At 37.2% G+C, this 21,968-nt stretch overlaps 1 protein-coding gene across 2 annotated transcripts in view; it reads right to left on the minus strand.

Moving 5' to 3' along the window:
- NELL2 (neural EGFL like 2) overlaps positions 1–21,968 on the minus strand; it is a 460,840-nt gene that overhangs the window by 279,165 nt on the left and 159,707 nt on the right. For both annotated transcript variants that reach the window (XM_070369964.1, XM_070369963.1), the window contains exons 5-10: positions 14,076–14,249; positions 13,889–13,985; positions 10,924–10,996; positions 10,671–10,753; positions 9,065–9,193; positions 7,259–7,361 (exon numbers count right to left, since the gene is read on the minus strand). In XM_070369964.1, coding sequence (XP_070226065.1) covers positions 7,259–7,361; positions 9,065–9,193; positions 10,671–10,753; positions 10,924–10,996; positions 13,889–13,985; positions 14,076–14,249 — 659 coding nt within the window. The remainder of the gene's footprint in view (positions 1–7,258; positions 7,362–9,064; positions 9,194–10,670; positions 10,754–10,923; positions 10,997–13,888; positions 13,986–14,075; positions 14,250–21,968) is intronic.

Below are 21,968 nucleotides of genomic sequence, written 5' to 3' on the forward strand. Positions count from 1 at the left end.
TTACATTTATAGAGTCAAAAACTGGAAACCACCTGACTCACTCTTCAATAACAGACTGGCCTGTGATATATTAACACAAATGGGACATACACAACAAGAAACATGAAAAATCAACATCTACATGCAAAAAAATATGGATGAATCTTGCAAATGTGAGTTTAAATGAAAGCCAAACACCAAAAAATACATAATGCATTGGTTCCAAGTGTCAACCCTGATCAAGACCCACCCAAAATACTGAGGGAGGAATTTGGTCTTGAAGATAGTAGTAATGTGTGTTAGCACAGAACTTGGGGGAAAAAATATAACCTTACGTTACAAAATAATTGATCTCAGAACAGTCATTTAACCTCCCTAGCTTCATTGTTCGTGTTTTACACTGTCCCTATTTACCTCAACAAAAGCAAAGTGCAGCTCTGAAGATCTCTAGGTCCTGTGCAGTTTTAAGATCTATAACCAAATGAGATAGTTTCACTAGATTGAATAAAAATATAAATAAAAAAAAAATAAATGATTCTTTTCATAAAAACAGGAATAATAGCTAACATTGTTCTAAGCACTTTACAATTCATTCAGTCCTTACATCAACCCTGAGATATAACATGAGGAAACTGAGACTGGGAGAGGTAAAGTAACTTGGCCAAAGCTGCACAGCTAATAAGCTAATAAGCAGTGGAGCCAGAACTCAAACCCAGAAAATCTAACTCTATAACCCACATGCTTAACCACTCAAAAGGAGTGGTAAGTCCATTTTACCTAAGCTGACAGTGTTTTAAGTTTAAAACTGTACGATGTCTAATCAACACAGAACACTGTATGGATCACAATAAACCGTGGAAAATTCTTCAAGAGATAGAAACACCAGACCATCTGATCTGCCTCCTGAGAAATCTGTATGCAGGTCAAGAAGCAACAATTAGGGACATAGAAAAAAAGACCGGTTCCAAATTGGGAAAGGAGCACGTCAAGGCTGTATATTGGCACCCTGCTTATTTAACTCATATGCAGAGTACATCATGAGAAATGCCAGGTTGGATGAAGCACAAGTTGGAATCAAGATTGCCAGGAGAAATATCAATAACCTCAGATATGCAGATGACACCATGCTTATGGCAGAAAGTGAAGAAGAGCCTCTTGATGAAACTGAAAGAGGAGAGTGAAAAAGTTGGCTTCTAACATTCAAAAAACTAAGAACATGGCATCCAGTCCCATCACTTCATGGAAAATAGATGAGGTAACCATGGAAACAGTAATGGATTTTATTTTCTTGGGCTCCAAAATCACTGCAGATAGTGACTGCAACCATGAAATTAAAAGACGATTGCTCCTTGAAAAAAAAGCTATGACCTACGTAGACAGCATATTAAAAAGCAGAGATATTACTTTATCAACAAAGGTCAGTCTAGTCAAAGTGATGGTTTTTCCAGTACTCATGTATGGATGTGATAGTTGGACTATAGAGAAAGCTGAGCACCAAAGAATTGATGCTTTTGAACTGTGGTGTTGGTGAAGACTCTTGAGAGTCCCTTGGACTGCAAGGAGATCCAACCAGTCCATCCTAAAGGAAATTGGTCCTGAATATTCATGAAGGACTGATGCTGAAGCGGAAGCTAAAATACTTGGGCCACCTGATGCAAAGAACTGGCTCATTGGAAAAGACCCTGATGCTGGGAAAGATTGAAGCTGGGAGGAGAGGGGGACAACAGAGGATGAGATGGTTGGATGGCATCACCGACTCGATGGACATGAGTTTTAGTAAGCTCCGGGGGTTGGTGATGGACAGGGAGGCCTGGTGTGCTGCAGTCCATGTGGTCATAAACAGTTGGACATGATTGAGTGACTGAACTGAACTGATTATGTATTCAAACTCTGATTTTAATCAACTGAAATAATTATTATAATTTATTCATATAAATATGTCCTCTGAGAAAACATCAATTAAAATAACTATGGCTACAAGCGAGCACCAAACAATTTTGATGGTCACATTCACATTTCCTGTATTTGTTGCCTTTCTAGAAATGGAGAGGAAATCTGCCTTCCCTGTTGTAGTTTATTAAAACATAGCCTTTTCTGTAAAAGACATTACAATGTTAGTTCTCATTTGCTTCTGGTTCTCTGTATTCATGAATCACCTTACTGTGAAGCAGTACTCTGTTCAAACTTGAATCTACAGTTCACTGAAATAAAATAAAATGAATGCACAGAATAGTTTAAATTTTTTTCAAAGTTCAATGATTTTAGTAGCTTTCTATTTCATAGAATTATAATGGATTGTTTTCTGATAATTTTTAAATGGGTTGAGATGTTATGTACTTTAATTAGTTTGACTTCATCCTATTTCAGATTTAATGTCACCCAAAATGCTTATCAGTATAAACAGCTACATTTACTGAACAAATGTACAGTTACATTTTCTGGGGCTGCCTTGAATATGTGTCCATCTTACTGTTGACTAGTTGAGAGCCTGTGACTGGAATAAACAGTACAGTGGTGGTGGCTGAAATGGGAGAAGATAAATGGACAAAGGCAAACTCTGTTTACATCGTAACTTCACCTAGACTTAGCCAGGACTCTAATGGCCTTTGTATGGTAAGCTACCAATTGATGAAGGTAGATCACTGAGATTAATTAGAGCAGATGCTTTTAACGAGGGAAGTAGGCTGGCAAAGCACAGCACTTTCGGATAGAATTTCTCTGGAACATCTAACTAGAAGTGTGTTCTTGGACAAGTCATGTAATCCCTCTAATTAGGAAGATGGAGACAATGCCTACTTTATACAGTTGTTATAAAGATCAAATGGGGAGCAAAGTACATGCCTTCCAACGTGAGGAAGAGCTAGGGCTTTGTTATAGTTGTGATTATTAATATATTAATGGCTTGGCATTGGTGCAGCCCTGCCTTTGGATTTCATCCTAACTCCACCATGGTAGCTCAATTATAAGGGCATAAAAGTTAAGCCCCTCCTTCCAACACTTTGCTTACGTAGATTCAAATAAGGATCCGTGACAGGTTTGGTTCTCTCTGACTTCTCTCCCAAAATAACAACCTTCCTACCGTTCAACAGTATTTATATTTGGATAAAAGGCTAGAGCTGAAGTTACAGAGGAAACATACAGAGCAGGCTACAAAACAGGGCTGCCCAGTGTTGCACAAACAACGTTGGTGAAGCAAGGCTGAAAGCGTTAAATAAAGAACACCAAAAATGACTGGCCACATGTACTGGTGTTGTTCGTTTCAGTCTTGGCAGACAACATTCAGTGTTAGGTTACATGTTTTTACCTTCCAAAGGCTTCCAAACAATAAATGATTAACCTCTTTAAACTGTTCTCACTACAGAATATATTTTGTTAATTTTATGTCATTAAAGAGGCTATTATTGACTATGCCAAAGCCTTTGACTGTGTGGATCACAATAAACTGTGGAAAATTCTGAAAGAGATGGGAATACCAGACCACCTGACCTGCCTCTTGAGAAACCTGTATGCAGGTCAGGAAGCAACAGTTAGAACTGGACATGGAACAACACACTGGTTCCAAACAGGAAAAGGAGTACGTCAAGGTTGTATATTGTCACCCTGCTTATTTAACTTATATGCAGAGTACATCACGAGAAATGCTGGGCTTGAAGAAGCACAAGCTAGAATCAAGATTGCCAGGAGAAATATCAATAACCTCAGATACGCAGATGACACCACTCTTATGGCAGAAAGTGAAGAGGAACTCAAAAGCCTCTTGATGAAAGTAAAAGAGGAGAGTGAAAAAGTTGGCTTAAAGCTCAACATTCAGAAAACTAAGATCATGGCATCTGGTCCCATCACTTCATGGGAAATAGATGGGGAAACAGTGTCAGACTTAATTTTGGGGGGCTCCAAAATCACTGCAGATGGTGACTGCAGCCATGAAATGAAAAGACGCTTACTTCTTGGAAAGAAAGTTATGACCAACCTAGATAGCATATTCAAAAGCAGAGACATTACTTTGAAAACAAAGGTCCGTCTAGTCAAGGCTATGGTTTTTCCAGTGGTCACGTATGGATGTGACAGTTGGACTGTGAAGAAAGGTGAGCGCCGAAGAATTGATGCTTTTGAACTGTGGTGTTGGAGAAGACTCTTGAGAGTCCCTTGGACTGCAAGGAGATCCAACCAGTCCATCCTAAAGGAGATCAGCCCTGGGTGTTCATTGGAAGGAGTGATGCTGAAGCTGAAACTCCAGTACTTTGGCGAAGAGTTGACTCATTGGAAAAGACTCTGATGCTGGGAGGGGTTAGGGACAGGAGGAGAAGGGGATGACAGAGGATAAGATGGCTGGATGGCATCACCAACTTGATGGACATGAGTTTTGGTGAACTCCGGGAGTTGGTGATGAACAGGGAGGCCTGGTGTGCTGCGATTCATGGTGTCACAAAGAGTCGGACACGACTAAGCAACTGAACTGAACTGAACTAAAAGAGGCTATTGAGCAAAGAGTTTTGAAGACTGAATGAGGGCACTGTGGAAGAGGAAGGCTATGGTTGTATTTTAAAAAGTAAAACATAGAATTCGTATTCCACTGAAATCAAGTTCTCATAAATTATAACACTGATTCTACTGGGAAAATTAGTATAGGAAAATGATACTGTTCCCCTCGTACATAACAGTAAAACACACACACACAGAACATTGTAGATCCGTCTAACCATTGGCTTCTCCTACTTTTAGCACATGAAGACCTGAACTATGTAAACAAGTCAGCTAATTATTATTAAATTTATTTTGAATATTATTTATCCTTTATAAAATATTTTTTGCAAAACTTTTCAAGAGAACATTTCCTGAAATGTTTTAGTGACTGTTTTTAAATTTATGCATGTGCATATTGCTTAATCCCATTCATATGAAATGCCCCGAATAAGCACAGAAAGTAGATGAGTGGTTGCCAGGGAGTGGCAGAAGAGTGAAGTACAGAATCATTCTTAATGGTTAGAGGGTATCTTCCTGGCACAATGAAAATGTTCTGGAATTAGGTAGTGGTGATGGTTGAACAACCTTATAGACATACTAAAATATACTGGATTGTATACTTTTTTAAAGGATAAATTATATCATGTATAAATTTACTCAATAGGAAGTTATGTATTTCTATTTTTTAAATGAAAAAATTTGTGCATGCAGAGACACAATCCCAAATTATCTCTAATATTTACCATATGACCTAAATACTTATTTCTCTTATGAAAAAACTCTACGGGTATTTACTAAAAATAGCATGCCAGCTCAATATTGGGACACAAATTCTCTATATTCCATGGCACTCATATCACTGAATGTGACCAAAAAGACAGTCACTTAATCCTCATTATTTTTCAGCAGTATGAAATGAAAGACTCAAATTCCAGTGATGCTGTGGTCCTTTCACTGGTCACTCAGGTGCAGCTTTCACTTTTATGTAGGAAATACAACTGATTTCCAATCATTAACACCAAAGTCTGCCAGAAGCACTTTGCATTAATGAATTTAAAAATATTTTACCATTTAATTAAGTCTAACTACATTATTGTGAAGAAGATTTCAAGCATAGTCTGATTTAATAGGCAGCTTACTGTTGGTAACAGAGACAAATGGTAAAACCACAACTAAAATTTACAACTTCTGACTAATTCATCTATCATGATGGTTCATTATTTCAATCAGCCTGTTTCTAATAAAATCAATATCACTTAATGCAAAGCTATCATACTCATAGGTAAAAATATAGAAGTATCAGTGGAAAAGATGAAAGAAAGAAAAGCAAAAACTGACTCCCGCTACTGTCACGTAACCAATATAAAGTCCTATAGAGGACCTTTCTTCTTTCTACCTCCACGCATCTACAAAGAAAACCACAGAATGTTGGTACAAGCTTTTCATTATTAATACAACTTCAAGGAAGAACTCAGATTACCCCTCACCAGGGAAATTAGCTAGTGACATATATATAACCCTTCCTGGTTCATATACTAGGTTAATACACTGGGTGACTAGGTTAATACACTCTCGTGAAATGGATTGGTTCAAAGTAAAGTCTAACAAAATTAAATATAAATAAGCTCCTGGGGGAATTAAATCAGTAAACTACAAAGTGACTTCCTGAATTTTCTGTAATAACTTGTCACTCTCACCAGAAGGAGCACCCTATGTAGGGAAGAGTAAGGTATCGCAACGTCAGCAGAGCAAGGTAAGCATAAAGAACCCTAGAAAAAGTAGCTCCTTACTCTTCCTCTCCTTCTATCTTGGGTGTACACACATGTGCAAGATTAGATGGCACTTACGTAGCCTTATCTGAGCTTCCCTGATGGCTCAGATACTAAAGAATCCACCTGCAATGTAGGAGACCCAGGTTCGATTCCTAGGTTGGGAAGATCCCATGGAGAAGGGAATGGCAACCCACTCCAGTATTATTGGCTGGAGAATTTCACAGACAGAGGAGTCTGGCAGGCTACAGTCCATAGGGTCACAGAGAGTCAGACACAACCGACTGACTAACACTAACTCTACATACCCCTATATATTCTACAAATTTTATGACAACCCAGGTTTCACATGATACTATTTCTTGGCTTTTTTAAAAAGGCTAAGTTTTAAATGTTACTTTTAAAAAGGACTTGAGGCAACTGTTAAAGTATAAGTAATATAGATGCAATGTTTTCTCTTACTAAGTAAATTGTATAGAACCCATTTAATGATAGCTATGGATTCAAAGAGCATTTTCAGACATCAGAAGTGAACTGTATACAACAGACGCTGAAAGTCAGACAGCTTCTTCATTCAATGGCATGAGCACCTTTTTATGGATCAAGGCCATGGCCGTCCACACTGGACTATTCTATACCACTGTGCACTTCTGTGATTTGGACATACAGCGAGTTTTGTAAAGGTCATTTGTATCACGGATTTTCTTGGTTATCTTGGCTGAGTGTGGACTATTCTTAACCTAGTTGGGAGGTATTTGTATCAAGCACTGTTAATTAGAGAAATATCTTCTACAAAGTTGATTACATATTTTTGCTACTAATGTCACTAAACAGAATAGATTCCTCAAAGAAAAATTTTCTTGCTAGAATACAATATTTTTAAGTGGAAAAGAACTGCCCAACCAAAATAAAGAAGGGATTCTTCCTATTTTCATCATTTCTCAAAGCTATTTAGCTTACCCAGATTAAACCAATGATGGGTGGATATTTATTAATACAAACTTTAGTTTTGCCAAGAAAATATTCACCATAAAAGTTATGCTCACATTTGCATTCCTTACAGCACTTGCCATCCACGTATGCGGGAGCCGACTTGAGGGGGCAGTCAGGATTTGGGCAAATCAGAGTTTCACACTGGATGGTTCCATTCTGAGAAGAAAACAGTATTTTAAAGAATTTCCAAGTTGTAGTTTGGTAGTTTTCAAGTATTTTTAAGTTGTTTCTTAAATTTCAAATTCTTCACGTAAAATGTCATAAATATCACTATTCTCTTTGGTAAAACCATAATTTAACAGTAAAATTACAGTAAAATCCATATACAGAGACCCACAGTAACACAAGTTGGGTCATAACACAGGTGGTGGTTGACCCCATCTTCTGCTCAGCAACTAAGCTAGAGGTCTCACCTCCTATTGTGAAGTGAGTGAGGACAGGGGTGGAAGGAAGGGTACCACTGGCAGGGAAACAGCAGGCTGAGAGCCAGCCTGGGGTACTTATGTCTCCCCAGATGACTCACAAAATTAGCATCAACAAACAAAATTTCTGAAATAGCAGCTGCCATGCTGGAGACCCAGTTTCAGGATGCAAAAATCCTCCCAGGGATATTTGAGCTCAAACAGACCACCACCATGAATGGACGCTGACAATTATCATAAGAGGTACCAACCTAAAGGGTACCTCAGTGAATTTGATTCCTGAAGGTCACCCAGAACTCCCAGGTAGTTTAGTTGCTTTTCTAGTCTTTTCAAAAAACTATGACTTCACCACACTACTACTCAATTTGATTTGGGTCACCCATTTAACAAGTTGCAAAGGTTTTATTATATTTGTGAAATGTAATTTTGGTAGGAATATGTTTCTAAATAGAAATCGGACAAAGCCTGCACACACACGCACATGGACCGTTATTTCACCATTAACTTTGACCGTCTTAACATCATGATGTTCCACGTTCGAGTAAACTAGATGAACTTGGGAAAAAATGTTGACTTCTGACCTCTTTATAGCCAACCAGTTTTCACAAATAATTCAGGTGGAGTTTAAAGTTCAAAACCAAACTCATTTTGAACTTTTCTTTGAAAATAAACTTATATGTTTGAAATAATAATACACCAACCATTCTACCTTCTACCTTGGGACTTCCCTGGTGGCTCAGACGGTAAAGCGTCTGCCTACAATGCGGGAGACCCAGGTTCGATCCCTGGGTCAGGAAGATCCTCTGGAGAAGGATGGCAATGCACTCCAGTACTCTTGCCTGGAAAGTCCCATGGATGGACGAGCCTGGTAGGCTATAGTCCATGGGGTCGCAAAGAGTCGGACATGACTGAGTAACTAAACTTTCTAACCATTCTACCTAATTAGTGAACAATTAGAGAAATCATATTTATTTAAACTCTACAGTTTATACTCCACTGTATTGGTAAATTTTTAAAGCTAAATAACTTTATTTATACAGCCAAATCTGGTCACAGTATTTCCTGTTGCATTTCATTTAGCTTTATCAAAATGTGTTAATAAAAACATGAGGGGGAAATCCCTGGTAAAGTTAAGGATACCAGGATAGAATCCTCTGGGAATCCTTTTACTGACCCAATTTAAATCATTACCTTCACATGTGGACAATAAACTTAAAACTTTATGGCATTCTTAAAACACAATAATCTTTATAAGCTAGGAAGTGTCTTTAATAATGCAATACACGGTTCTTCAGATTTGACTGGGTTTGCTGGCACTTCAGTGTTGTGTTTTGAAGAAATGGGTCTTGAAATTTTCATGATGACATTGGTTTAATACATTTTTAAAGAGTAGGGGCATCTGAGTTCTATTAGTCTGAACTCCGGCAGAAGCCATACCAGGCATGTGCAGTTCTTGCAGCCGTCTGTCCACGACTCGAATTCTCGGTAGGTGGTTCCCTTCATAGTGCAAGTCCTTTCACAGTAGCACTGGTCCAGTCTATTCATTCGCTGCTCGGCTCGAGACAGCTGCAGTACAAAGGAAGAGGTTTGTATTGTTCAGCATTCCAGCGACACAGAAAGGCAAAACACTCCAACAGGCATCTGACTGCTTTTTAGGTGAATAGCAGTAATGATGGCTATGCTCATCATCTATTACAGATATACTTAAGGCTTTAATTTGTTTTTTCATATTTGTTTCCATTATGGTTTATGACAAGATATTGAATATAGTTCCCTGCGCCATACAGTAGGACCTTATTGTTTATCCATTCTGTATATTATATAATAGTTTGCATCTGCTAATCCCAAATTCCCAATCCATGCCTCCCTCACCCACCTCTGCCTTGGCAACCACAAGTCTGTTCTCAATTTCTGTGAGTCTTTTTCTGTTTCATACATAAGTTCATTTCTGTCATATTTTAGGTTCCACATACAAGTGAAATCATATGGTATTTGTCTTTCTCTTTCTGATTTACTCTGCTTAGTATGATAATCTCTAGGTTCACCCATGCTGTTGCAAATGACTTAAGCCTTTAATTTAAAAGAAAGGATTTTTCTCCTCTTCTGGTAGTAAATTTGCCTCCTGCCTTTGTGAGTGTGGCAGGGGGGTAGGGGTGGGGGTTCCCTTGTGGCTCAACTGGTAAAGAATCCTCCTGCAATGCGGGAGACCTGGGTTCAATCCCTGGGTTGGGAAGATCCCCTGGAGAAGGGAAAGGGAGCCCACTGCAGTATTCTGCCCTGGACTGTAGAGTCCATGGGGTCGCAAAAAGTTGAATACAACTGAGTGACTTTCACTTCACTTTGTGTGTGGGGGGAAGCAGAGAAAAGTATGCTGTATGATTTATGATAAAACAGAAAAGAAGTCTAAGTCAAAATCGCATCATACACAATACAGAGAAACATTTTCCATTTTTAAAAATGTTTAATTTCATGGCTATGTTTGCTCAAGTGCAAACATAAATTTTAGACATTACATTTGTCAGAAACAAATCATCCATATGCAACATAACTTTTAGGTCATCGGTATTTGCTATGCAACATGACAACAGCCTGGTGAAACTACAGGTAAATTTGACACATGGTTAAGACAGCCAATGATCCTACAATGGTAACACAATGGTAGAAAGCTTTTGTGTGACCATTTCCCTGACATAATTCTAGGGTCCATATTCTTTACAATATCCTCTTGTCTCCTTCCTTGCAAAAAAAACCCTAAATAATAATAAAAACTAAATTAAACAATAAATCCTATTGTAGTAAGCAGTGTAAAAACCAAGTAATCTGCCTCATTCTTGATTTACTGAGTCATTTGTTATACAGATGGCTTGGGTTTGAATATTTATAAGCCCCTTCCTTGAGCAGGGATTTTGATTCAGTTCAAGTACACAGTAGGGGATAAGAAAAATCTCAAAGGTGAACAACTGTGGTTATAAAAGAAACTGTAGGAAACCTCAAGGATTTCTGAGCTACACTCCCCCACACTCTATTTCTAAGGAGCTTTTACCTTGGCTGATGTTTTGGCTAAAATGTCCTGCAGTTCCATGATTTTCTGCACGAGTCCGTGAAAGTCATTGCACGTTGGACAGGCTAGAATCACAAACACAGCATCAGTCAAGTTATATTTATAAGGAGTTCAATCTGGTTAAGTCTATGCTGACAACTAATACATGAGAACTCCAATTGCAAACTGACATTTTGGACAAAATTAAGCAAGAAGCACACTTTTCATTACATAGTGAGAGAACTAATGGACTTACTGCGATTAAGATCTGGGCACTGAGCAATAAATCCTTGGGGCATGACAAGTAATTGCACATCTTGCATTATACCCTGTGTGTGAAAAATTTTTAAAAAGATGTATTACTTTCATCTACCCAAATTATGTTCAATAGTCAAGTTCATGAAGGGAAACATTATAGGACAGACTCACCCAAGTCCCTGAAAAAAATATTTTGAATACATGGCTTTGACTTCAAACCAAAGGGAAAGAAAAACATCAGGCAAAATAGATGATTACCCATGCACTTTCTTATTGATAATATTTTTAAACCCTTAAGATTAAATGTCAAGATATAATTAAGAGGCAATAGTCATGTATTTGGGGAAGCTATTTTTAGTTAGCCTGAAGAAATACTTGAAAATGACCTTTAAAAATCAACCTGAAAATCACTTCAGGTTTCAGCAACAGTAAAACTGATACCAATTTTAAGTTAACTACAATCATCAAGAAGAAAAGAGAAAAACTAAGTCATAAGAACAATGCTTATTTGAGTATTTCTCATTTCTCAGTTAGATCTTTTAAAGTGAATTCTTCAATTTAAAAAGGATAAGACATTTATTAAACAGCTACAGCAAGACTGAGTAATGAGTCTTTGGGAATACAGAAAGTTTAGCATGAAATTTTTTAAAATGCCAACTTGAAATGACATATTTTACACAGAAGTTCACATCACATGTTTATATGTGAAATTTACATTCATCCTTCCTCATTAAGATATAATTAGCTTCCGGTTCACAAGACTCTCAAAGCAATAGCCAAAAGGTAGAGACCTCATCAGATACTCTATATGTCCCTTTCATTCATCACTCCATTTTCTTCCTTCATCATCTTTATATATTTTAATTAATATTTCACTTTCTCCCTTTGAAAAATGCAAACAGAATGTTTAAAGACAGAGGTGACCAAGACCAGAGTACCAATATGTTATTAAGACAATTTTGATGTACCTACAAAGATTTACCAGTCAAATCCTGGCCTATATATCTTCTACATATTTAATCAGATTAATAGCGTGGTACAAAAAGAATGTCAGTATTTAAGTATACTGCATGGCAATTGCTGTATCTGTTGTTTGTTTGGGGTTTGGATTAGAGAAGCAACCTGTACATAACAATCTCCTATCATCTGAAAGCATCAAAATGAAAGCAAGGCTTCCATGTACAGTTCTATGGTTGGTGCCATGCCCAACTCTAGAGAAGTACACATAACTGATGTGTGAGAAGGTTTCTGAGGCCACATCGGGCTCCAGGAGAAAGACTGCCATGATTAAACAGAAGAGAAACTTGATACCTGGAGCACAAATTTGCTATCCTTTATATGTGGAAAAAGTGGAGAAGGAAATGGCAACCGACTCCAGTATTCTTGCCTGGAGAATCCCTTGGACAGAGGAGGCTGGTGGGCCACACACAGTCCAGAGGGTTGCAAAGAGTCGGACATGACTGAGTGACCTAGCACACCACGTGGGAAGAGCACTGATTTTTCAAGATTTGCAAACACAGGATCAAATCCCCATGACTGACTTTGGACAAGTTACTTAACCTCTCTGAACAGGTTTATGCATGTGTAAAAGAGATTTTTTTTAAAAGGCCCTGCAACAAGACTAAGGTTCAATGAAATAACATAGTCAAAGCACCTGGTTACCAGATAACAGTCTAATTAAGTTTTAAAAACACATTTTAAAAAATTATTTATTTACTTCGCTGCTTCAGGTCTTGGTTGCTGCATATGGGCTTCTCTCTAGTTGGGGTGCTCGGGCTTAGTTGCCCTACAGAGCATGGGATCTCAGTTCCATGACCAGGGATGGAACCCTATACCCCCTGCACTGGAAGATGGGTTCTTAATACTGGACTACCATAGAAGTCAGGAAAGGTCAAAAGGAGACACCACAGGTCCCACCTCCTCACTGGAATCCACCTTGGTTGAGTAACGCATGTGCCACCAGGAAAGACCCTGAGTCAGAATGATTGGCCAGAGACAACCAAGAAACTAATCCCTTCACCATAAAACCCAAAACTGTGAGCCATGTGGCACAGCACTTCTCCTGGATTCCCTTACACTCATGCTCTCTGCCAGGTCACCTCTTCTCAGTAAAGTCTCTTGTGTTGTCAGCAAAAAAATATATATATATTCTTTAATAAAGTAAATAAAACACCTTTCAAGGTTTACAAATCTTTCTTAGAACACAACTTTCAAGCTACTTGTACCTTCTCTAACCAGAAATCCATAAGTTAAACACATCACTTATCACCTTCTAAAAATTAACTTTTGTATGATAGGTAGTGTCAGAATCACTGGAGGAAAATAAGCTATGAGCTGGTAGTCAAGCAATTTTCTGGACCTTATTTCCTCATCCTTAAAATACAGAGTTAAATGGGATGTCCATTAGATCCTGTGATGCAGTTCTACAGAGTATATCTCTAAATAGACAATAAGAAAAAGATATCAATTATAACTGCTTTCTAGCCTTGACAGATTTGTGCATATATTATTATATGTATTCCTTTCTCATTTTCAGAAGTACAAGGAGATTATGAGTAATGAATATTGAAAAGTTTTAAACCTCTATTATTAACACCCTTATGAAAGCATCATCAAAGGTTATATTTCAAAAGTGGAGAGTTTATTTGTATATTAACATTTTAGATTTTTATTATTTTGAATGCCTAATTTCAAGAATACGTTAACTGCCCTGATTGAGCCTTGAGAGACTAATCACCTCTGTCATATCTAAAGCTCAAATTCATTAAGAAAAAAAAAATAAAAGAGAATAGAGTTGACCAGCTAAATAAAACATCAGTGTTAAAAAAATAAAACAGAAATAGACACCAGTAGGAAAAACACTACATAAATCTATTTATTTTGCTTACACCATAAAAAGCAAAACTCATTAGAAGCTCATTAGAAAGCATTTGTATTTACATTTTATATTAGTCAAAATATACCTTAAAATATCCATGTGCATTATTTCTCTGTCCCAGCCAAAATGAAGTGCCCAGGGGCAAGTCTGTGGAAGGCTTTTCCACAACTCTTTCATATATTCTACAATAAAAAAAACATCAGATAAGTGATATGCATTAACTGTTACTTCTTAGACTCTTCTGTTTCCTGAACTGAGAACACTTCACTTACTTATTACAGTCGATATGTAAAATCAAGTGGGAGGCACTGATGGCTAAGGAGAGCTTGTGCCACTTATCATCAGCCAAAATGTAAGGAAACACTTCTGTGTGAGGGTGGTGGCTGCTGGAGCGGTAGTGAAGTCTGACTTCATTCCGATGGCCACTGCTTTCCAGTTCCAGGTACCTGCACAGAGAAGAATTACATGGGGCCCACTGAAAACAAAGTTCAAAAAAGATGGACATGACTACTGTCTCCAGAAAGATGGGATAGACATACTTTTCCTATTCTTCCCAGTAAGTACAACTAAACAGTATATCATAAAACACGCAATAAGGAGAATCTGAGAGATGGAAAAAAAAAAATTAGGGAACTCAGGGCCCAAGTAACAAAAGAGTGGTCAGTGTTCTGGGTATTCTTTTTGCCTCATATATCTCAGTCTTGGAACTGAAGAAATCAGTAACTTGAAAATAGCAATGGATGTGGACAAAACAATTCCTCCCAAAAGCCTACTTGTGTTAGCTAAAATACCAAAAAAAGGAGAAGCCCGTAAAGAGAAACATTTTTAGAGAACAACCACTCTATTCCAGCCAAGCATCACAGGAAAAGCTATGACTCTATCCCTAAACATGTCAGCAAAGGCTAAGTGATAGATTTCCAGTCTTTTGAGGTAGGAATCATGTGAGCAACACCTCTGCCAGAGTGGTGTCAGCAAAAGCCAAGGAGAGAGAGCCAAGAATTTAAACCCTATCAGCCAAGGTTAATGAGATGAACCATGGCATCAGTGGAGACCATGTTCCATCCCTAGTAACAAAGCATACTGCCCTCTCAGAGGAGGCCTAGTGGGAGTCAGAATTTTCATCATCACCCAGCAGTAATGACAGCATCCTTACCACTGTGTCTGGTAGAGACCCTGGGGAGAGGTGGAGATTCCGCTTTCCCATCCAGAAATAATAAAAGTACTGCCTCAACTGTCAACTGAAGGCAAGTAGGGAACCTGGATTTCTAATTCCACCTGGAAGTAACAAGATGACACCCACTCAGCCTCTGCCAGAGCAGTGTCAGAGAAAACCTGATAAAATATGGAGCTTAAATGAGATCCAAGTCTCAGAACATTATACAAAAATAACCAGGTTTCAATCCAAGTTTGGAAATATGATACAGAAATATCCAGGCTTCAATCAAAAATCAATGTCATACCAAGATTCAGAAAGATCTCAAATATAATGAAAAAAGACAATCAATAGATATCAACACCACAAGATGATAGAGATGTTAAAATAATTGACAAAGATTTTAAATAAGCATTGATAAAAAAAAGAGCAACTACAAACATTTCAATACACTTGAAACAAATGAAAAAAGAAGAAGAAGAAGCCTCAGCAAAGAAATAGAAGCACCAAAAAAAGAAGAACCAAGAAAATTTTAAAACTGAAAAAATACAATAACAGAAATAAAAAGCTCAAGAGATGGACTAAACAGCAAAAATGGAGGGGATCAAAAAAGAATCAGGTAATTAGAAGATAGAACAAAAATTATCCAATCTGAACAGTAGAGAGAAAATAGACTAAAAAGAAAGAACAGTCTCAGAGACCTGGGAGACTAAAACAAAAGCTCTAACATTTTTATAATTGGAGTTCATAGAAGAGGAGAAAGAAGGTGAAATTGAAAAGTACTTGAAGAAATGATGGCTGAAAACTCTCCACATTTGGTAAGAGATATAAACTCACAGATTCAAGAACCTGTGCAAACCCCAAACAAGATAAACTCAAAAAAATACTGATCGTAACTAAACTTCTGAAAACTAAACATAAAGAAAAAAACATCGAAAGTAGTGAGAAAAAAAATTGACAATTATGTATAGAAAAAAAAATTAGAATGGTCATGAATTCCCTAAAATAAACAATGAAAGCCAGAAGGAAGTGGCAAAGTATTATTCATGTGAAGAAAGAAAAAACTATTAGCCTAGAATTATATACCCAACAAAATTATCTTTCAGAAATAAAAAGAAATCAAGGCATTCTCAAATTAAGAACAGGATAACTGAATCAACTTTTAAACACATGCATGTTATGTTTAAAGTGCCTAATGGACATTCAAGAGGACATGCAGGGAGGACAGCTAGATCCACAAGTCTGAGATGAAGACAGGTTCATATGGAGACAGGAATTGGGAGTCATAGACATATAAACTATATTGAAAGCCATGAAGGCACTGGGATTACCTAGGGAATTATAATAGGTGAATGAGGAGAAGGGGACGACAGAGGATGAGATGGCTGGATGGCATCAGTCGGTGGATGTCGGTGGATGGACATGAGTATGAGTAAACTCCAGGAGTTGGTGATGGACAGGGAGGCCTGGCATGCTGCGGTTCATGGGGTCGCAAAGAGTCAGACACGACTGAGCGACTGAACTGTACTGAACTGAATGACACATTAACATTTTGAGGAAGAACTAGCAAAGGAAACCAAAGACTGGTGAGAGTAGAGAAGAAAAAAAGTGAGAATCCTGTCACTGTCACTAAAAACCCGATAAAATACCAACTATCCATCGGTTGCAAAGAGTCGGACATGACTGGATGACTGAGCAACCACAACATACACTCATAGGGGAATCCATCCATGTTCTGGAACATTATACCACCCTCTGAAAGAACGAAATTCTGACATGAACAAGGCCATAGTTAATTATTAATTATATTAATAAAAGCTCTATAGGATCTCATTTAGCTTGACAAAACTGTGTGTATATGGAGGGAAAAAAAAAATCAAGGAAGATACATGTCAAAATGTTAACAGTAGTTACCTCAGGGGAGTACAACTGGGGGGAAAGGATGTGAAGAATCTCTCAAATATTTTTATAACCCTGAAGTTTCTCCTTCTTCTGTAATGTAATACTTTCTTACACACATATATAGTAAAATTCTATGTTAAGATAAAAAATTAAGTATTCAAGTATATAAAATATGTGTAGAAATTATTAAAGATAAATAAAACACCAACTTGTTTGGTTTTTGGTACAGAAGAAACCAGAGAGTCCTTTCTATCTTGTTATTTGGAAACAAGTATTCATTATTTAATCAACTCGACTAGTGAATTCTATAATGATAGGTAGGTGTTTGCATTTTAAAAGAAAATAACATCAGCAAACACATGGCCCTGTTGTTATATACCTTCTGTTCTTTTACACATAGAGGCAAGAACTCTACCACTGCTGTTGGTCTGGTCTCCTCCTCTAGAAACTACTGGCACCTGTATTGAATTCCTAAACTTGAGGCACTAAAATTATCCTTAATAGCAGAGGCTGACACTATGCTCCACAAACAAGAACAACCCTTAAGAAATTAAATATTTTACCAAAACTTACATTTTTATCTGCATCATACACTCAAGTTTTTAATGAAATAGATATGTAATACACACACAAAAATATAGTGAAGATAAAAATATATGAAAAATGATATGAAACAGAAGTGTGTCTGGCATGTGGTGAGTATTTAATAAATATTATTAATTTGCAAAACTGCACCTGTCCTCCATTCGGCGGCATCTAAGTGGGAAGCCCTACTCCCAACTCCCACTACCTCAGCAGATCAGTGTGGTTAAACACGCAAATCCTAAAGCCTGACCTCCAGTTCACGTCCTGGTAGCCCTCCTGGCAACAGTAAGCTATTCCATCTCTCTGTGCCTCATCTAGTTACTCAGCTAGAAAACAAGGATACTAACTGCACTTGTCTCAAAGGATTTCCATGAGGACTGGGATGAGTCAGTTTAAGAAATCACCCAGAACACTACTCAGCACACACAAAACACATTGGTTATGTTTTTCATTTCAAAAAGTAATTAGCCTCCAATTAAATCAATTTAAAAAAAAGTAAAGGTCAAATCCTCCCTCTTCCTCCCTGTGGTACAGCCAGGGACAATCCTATGACACATCCTAGCAATCTGACACTCTTCCTTGGGAGTGGGAGTCTGGATGAAGCACAGCAAGGAAGAGAGGGAGGAGAGACTCCTGCACTGTAGTGGGACACAGCATCCCAGTTGCTACATTAAGGTCACTGCACCTTGCTTCCTGTTTGCTGGCCTGCCAGGGCACCTTTGCTTATTGCCTGCTCCAAATTCTGGCACCTCAGCTTCCCATCAGTTCTGTAAACTGCCCTCCCTACCCACCACCTCAAAACTCACCTTACAAGCAAGAACTTCTACTAGTACATTATAACTGTGGCATGGGGAAAATACATAATTGGAATAAAATGTATTAACATTTTTAATAGCAACTGAGTGCTAGAATTATGTATGATATTTAACTTTCTTTGTATTGTGCTTTATTTTCCCTCTTACATTTAATGAGCATTTAGTACCTTACATTAAAATCACATTTTAAATTCTAAGAAGATAATTTGTCACATTTCAACATACCATGTCTCCCTGATTTGTCATTCATAATTTGGAGAGGTAACTAAAATCAGAAATAAAGTTCACCCTTTACAATAATTTATGTCCTTGTTAATCAAATATCCTTTGCAATGGCAGAAATATAAACTAAGATTAGGCTATGGAGAAATAGGCAACAGTGGCAGGACATCATTCATTTTAAGAATCTCCTTCATAACTCAAGATCAAAGGATAAAAATAAGGTCATGTCTCAACTGACAAAGAGGTTACACACAACATGAAATGAGAATTTTTTTGCCGCCTTAAATTAACACCTAAATAGAAAAATGATCAGATCATCTCAATACATTAAGCTACAACTCAGTTGTAAATTAGTTACCTGAAGAAAAGCCACAAGCACTTCTAGTGTCAACTATATTATTAGTGTGGTTCATGAATGGTACAATTGCAAAGGACTGATGTGCACAGGATTTGGAACTGAAAACCCAGATCCACCTCTCACTACTACCCATGACCTGACCACTCACCACCTCGGTTCCCTCATCTGTAAAATTCAGTGGCATAATCCATATCAAGTGTGGCATCAAAAACAAAGAACTCAATGAATGATAACTATTTTTATTATCTATCAATAGCCCCAATTAGGCATCATTTATAAAGTCTAGCCTTTTATAACCAATTCTGTAAATAGCAAGCAATTTGAATACATTTTAAAAATATTTTTATTGAGACAAAATTCTCTAACATAAAATTCAGCTTGAAAGCATACAATTTTTAGTTGAAAAAAATGCAGAAATCAGAAGGTATAAGTTGCAGATAAAAAACAGAAGATGAATCCACTCTCATAGAAACTGAGTTGACAGTACTGGTATTATGGGGGCCTCTAAGGACTTCCCCAGTGGCTCAGTGGTAAAGAATCTGCCTGCAAAGCAGGAGATGTGTGTTCGATCCCTGTGTTAGGAAGATCCCCTGGAGTAGGAAATGGCAACCTACTCCAGTATTCTTGCCTGTAAAATCCCATGGAGAGAGGAGGCCAGTGGGCTTCAGTCAACTGGGTTGCAAAATAGTGGGACGCAACTTAGAGACCAACCAACAACATCATCTAAATTTAACTTAAATAGTATAACCAGTAAAAATGATACATGAAGTCCAGTGGTAGAGCCAAAATTATTTTAAATTAGGCAGCTGTGTTCATTTATCAGAATGAAAAAGGCGGTTTCACCTCACCTCTCCCAATGATTCCCTCAAGTACTGAGTGAAATGGAAGTTGGGAGTAAAATGTGTACCTTTTGACATCCTTCATTAGAATCATGTTGATGCTATTTTTGTTAGTTTTTAATGGTGTTTGGTCATCCTCAAGGCAGTATAATCCAGCAAAGACTTCAGAGTCTAAATCCTGTCTCCATAGTTCACAATTGGACAAGTAAAAAATCTCCAACCCTCAGTTTCCTTCCCTATCAAACAGGGGTCATAAGAGTTGTGGTTTTATATGGTCATTTTGAAAATGAAATAAGGTATAAGTATTTAACTTAGTTTCTGAAAAAGCACTCCATATATGTCATGATTATGATTTATATTTCCTATGACATATTTATGCATGTTATCTAAACATCAGCAAATTTTCAGGGCTGAAGTTAACTTAAATATGAATATCGGATAGAAAATTTTGATGAGAATCTAGCCAAATAAAGGTATCTGAATTTCATCTATGATATTCCCATTTGGGTCATTCAATTTGTTTGAATTGACCCAGTAATCAATAATTCATCACTTCCTAAGGCCAATCATTTCATTTTTATAAAATAAAGACCTTCCTTATATTGAAACACAAAGGGAAGATAGTTTTTAAACTAAGATTTATTCATTCATTTATTTCAGCAAATATTTACTATGGACACTGAGAATATGCCAATGAATAAGGCCAAATAACACTGAGGCTTGAAGAGTCTCAATAATAAACACATTATTAGCTGAAAATTAAGTTTAGCCATTTCAAAACTAAAAATACTACTACTATAAAAGTCCTGCTGCAAGAAGAGCAATGTAGCTAGATCCGTGAGGGTAACAAAGCTACTTCATGAATAATATAGCTAGAAGCCAAAATTATATCACCAGGGAAAGTGCTGTAGCAAATGGAATTGATTCATGATTGAAGCCCTGGCATCAAACATGATGGCTTGAATAAAAACCTCACCATATTAATACCCCACAGAACTGAGTTTACAATAAAATAAAAGAGAAAATGGCCATGCATGAAATGGGGGTAATTTGTTACTACTAATGATGAGAGGAGCATGACACAAAAAAAAATGCTAGGGAACAACACTTTGAGCTATAATTCTGGAGGGGAGGAGAATTTTGTGGCATCATGTGTATTTTGAAAGAATCACTTTGAGAAAGGTCTTATACAAGGATAGAGAAAGAATAGATATGATAAAGCACTGATAATAAGTGGGTACTCAGTTCACAGCACAGGTGTCTATAAAAATCAAGGAGTTGAATGGTTGCTGGATAAGGGGTAATGACTGAATGCTGGGCCCTCTCAAAACCTCCATTCACTTAGTTGTGAGTGAGACCAAGCCAGTGGAAATTGGTGAAATCCTGGAGAGAAAGGGTTCAAAGAAGGAGCAAACTCAAAAAAGATGAGTCTTCCCCACTTTATTGAGAATGAACTCAGGAACACACTGTTGCAAGGCTGAGGAAGATCAACTGGGAAATATGGACTCCTTTGATGATCAAAAATGTACACATGCAAGTGTGTCAAAAATTTGGCTTACAGATTTTACAAAGGGTTCACAGTCCCACGAGGTCCATTCATAGACTCCAAGCTGAGAATATGGTTACTTGTGAAAGATTTGAAAACCTGATTCTATATATGTATACAACTTTTATGATATAAAACAATTGTTTATAATTATACAAAAATTCGGAAGATACATAAAACACAAAGAAAATTAAGATCTCTAATGGTCTTGCTGGCAAGAGATGACCAATATTAATATTTTTGTGTGTATCTTTTGTAGTCTTTGTCTTTTAATCACACTGTGAACATCTTTCCAAATCAATAAAGTCACATCCTCTTTAATAAAACCATGGTATTTCATAGTATAGCTGTGCCATGATCTATTTAATATCCAATTTCCAATTATGGTTTCCAGCTTTTCACTCTTAATAAAAAATATTTCAGTACATGTTTCTTTGCAAACCTGCACAGTTATTACAAATAAAATTGCTGATTCAAATGGCATATACATTTCAAAGGGATTTGTTATATTCATTCACCACTCACTCATTTATTCATCCAACAAATATTTTCTGAATGCCTATTTGTCCTAGGTTCTGTTCTAGGTCCTGGGGAAACACAAGTAAACCAAAGAGATAAAGGATGTGATGTATGGAGAGAGTAACATGAAAATTTACAATACCATATGTACATAGTTAGACAATGGGAATTTGCTGTATGACTCCAGGAACTCAAACAAGGGCTCTGTGACAATCTAGAAGGTTGA

The sequence above is a fragment of the Bos mutus genome, chromosome 5, assembly GCF_027580195.1.
Source record: "Bos mutus isolate GX-2022 chromosome 5, NWIPB_WYAK_1.1, whole genome shotgun sequence".
In the NCBI taxonomy this organism is placed as follows: domain Eukaryota; kingdom Metazoa; phylum Chordata; class Mammalia; order Artiodactyla; family Bovidae; genus Bos; species Bos mutus.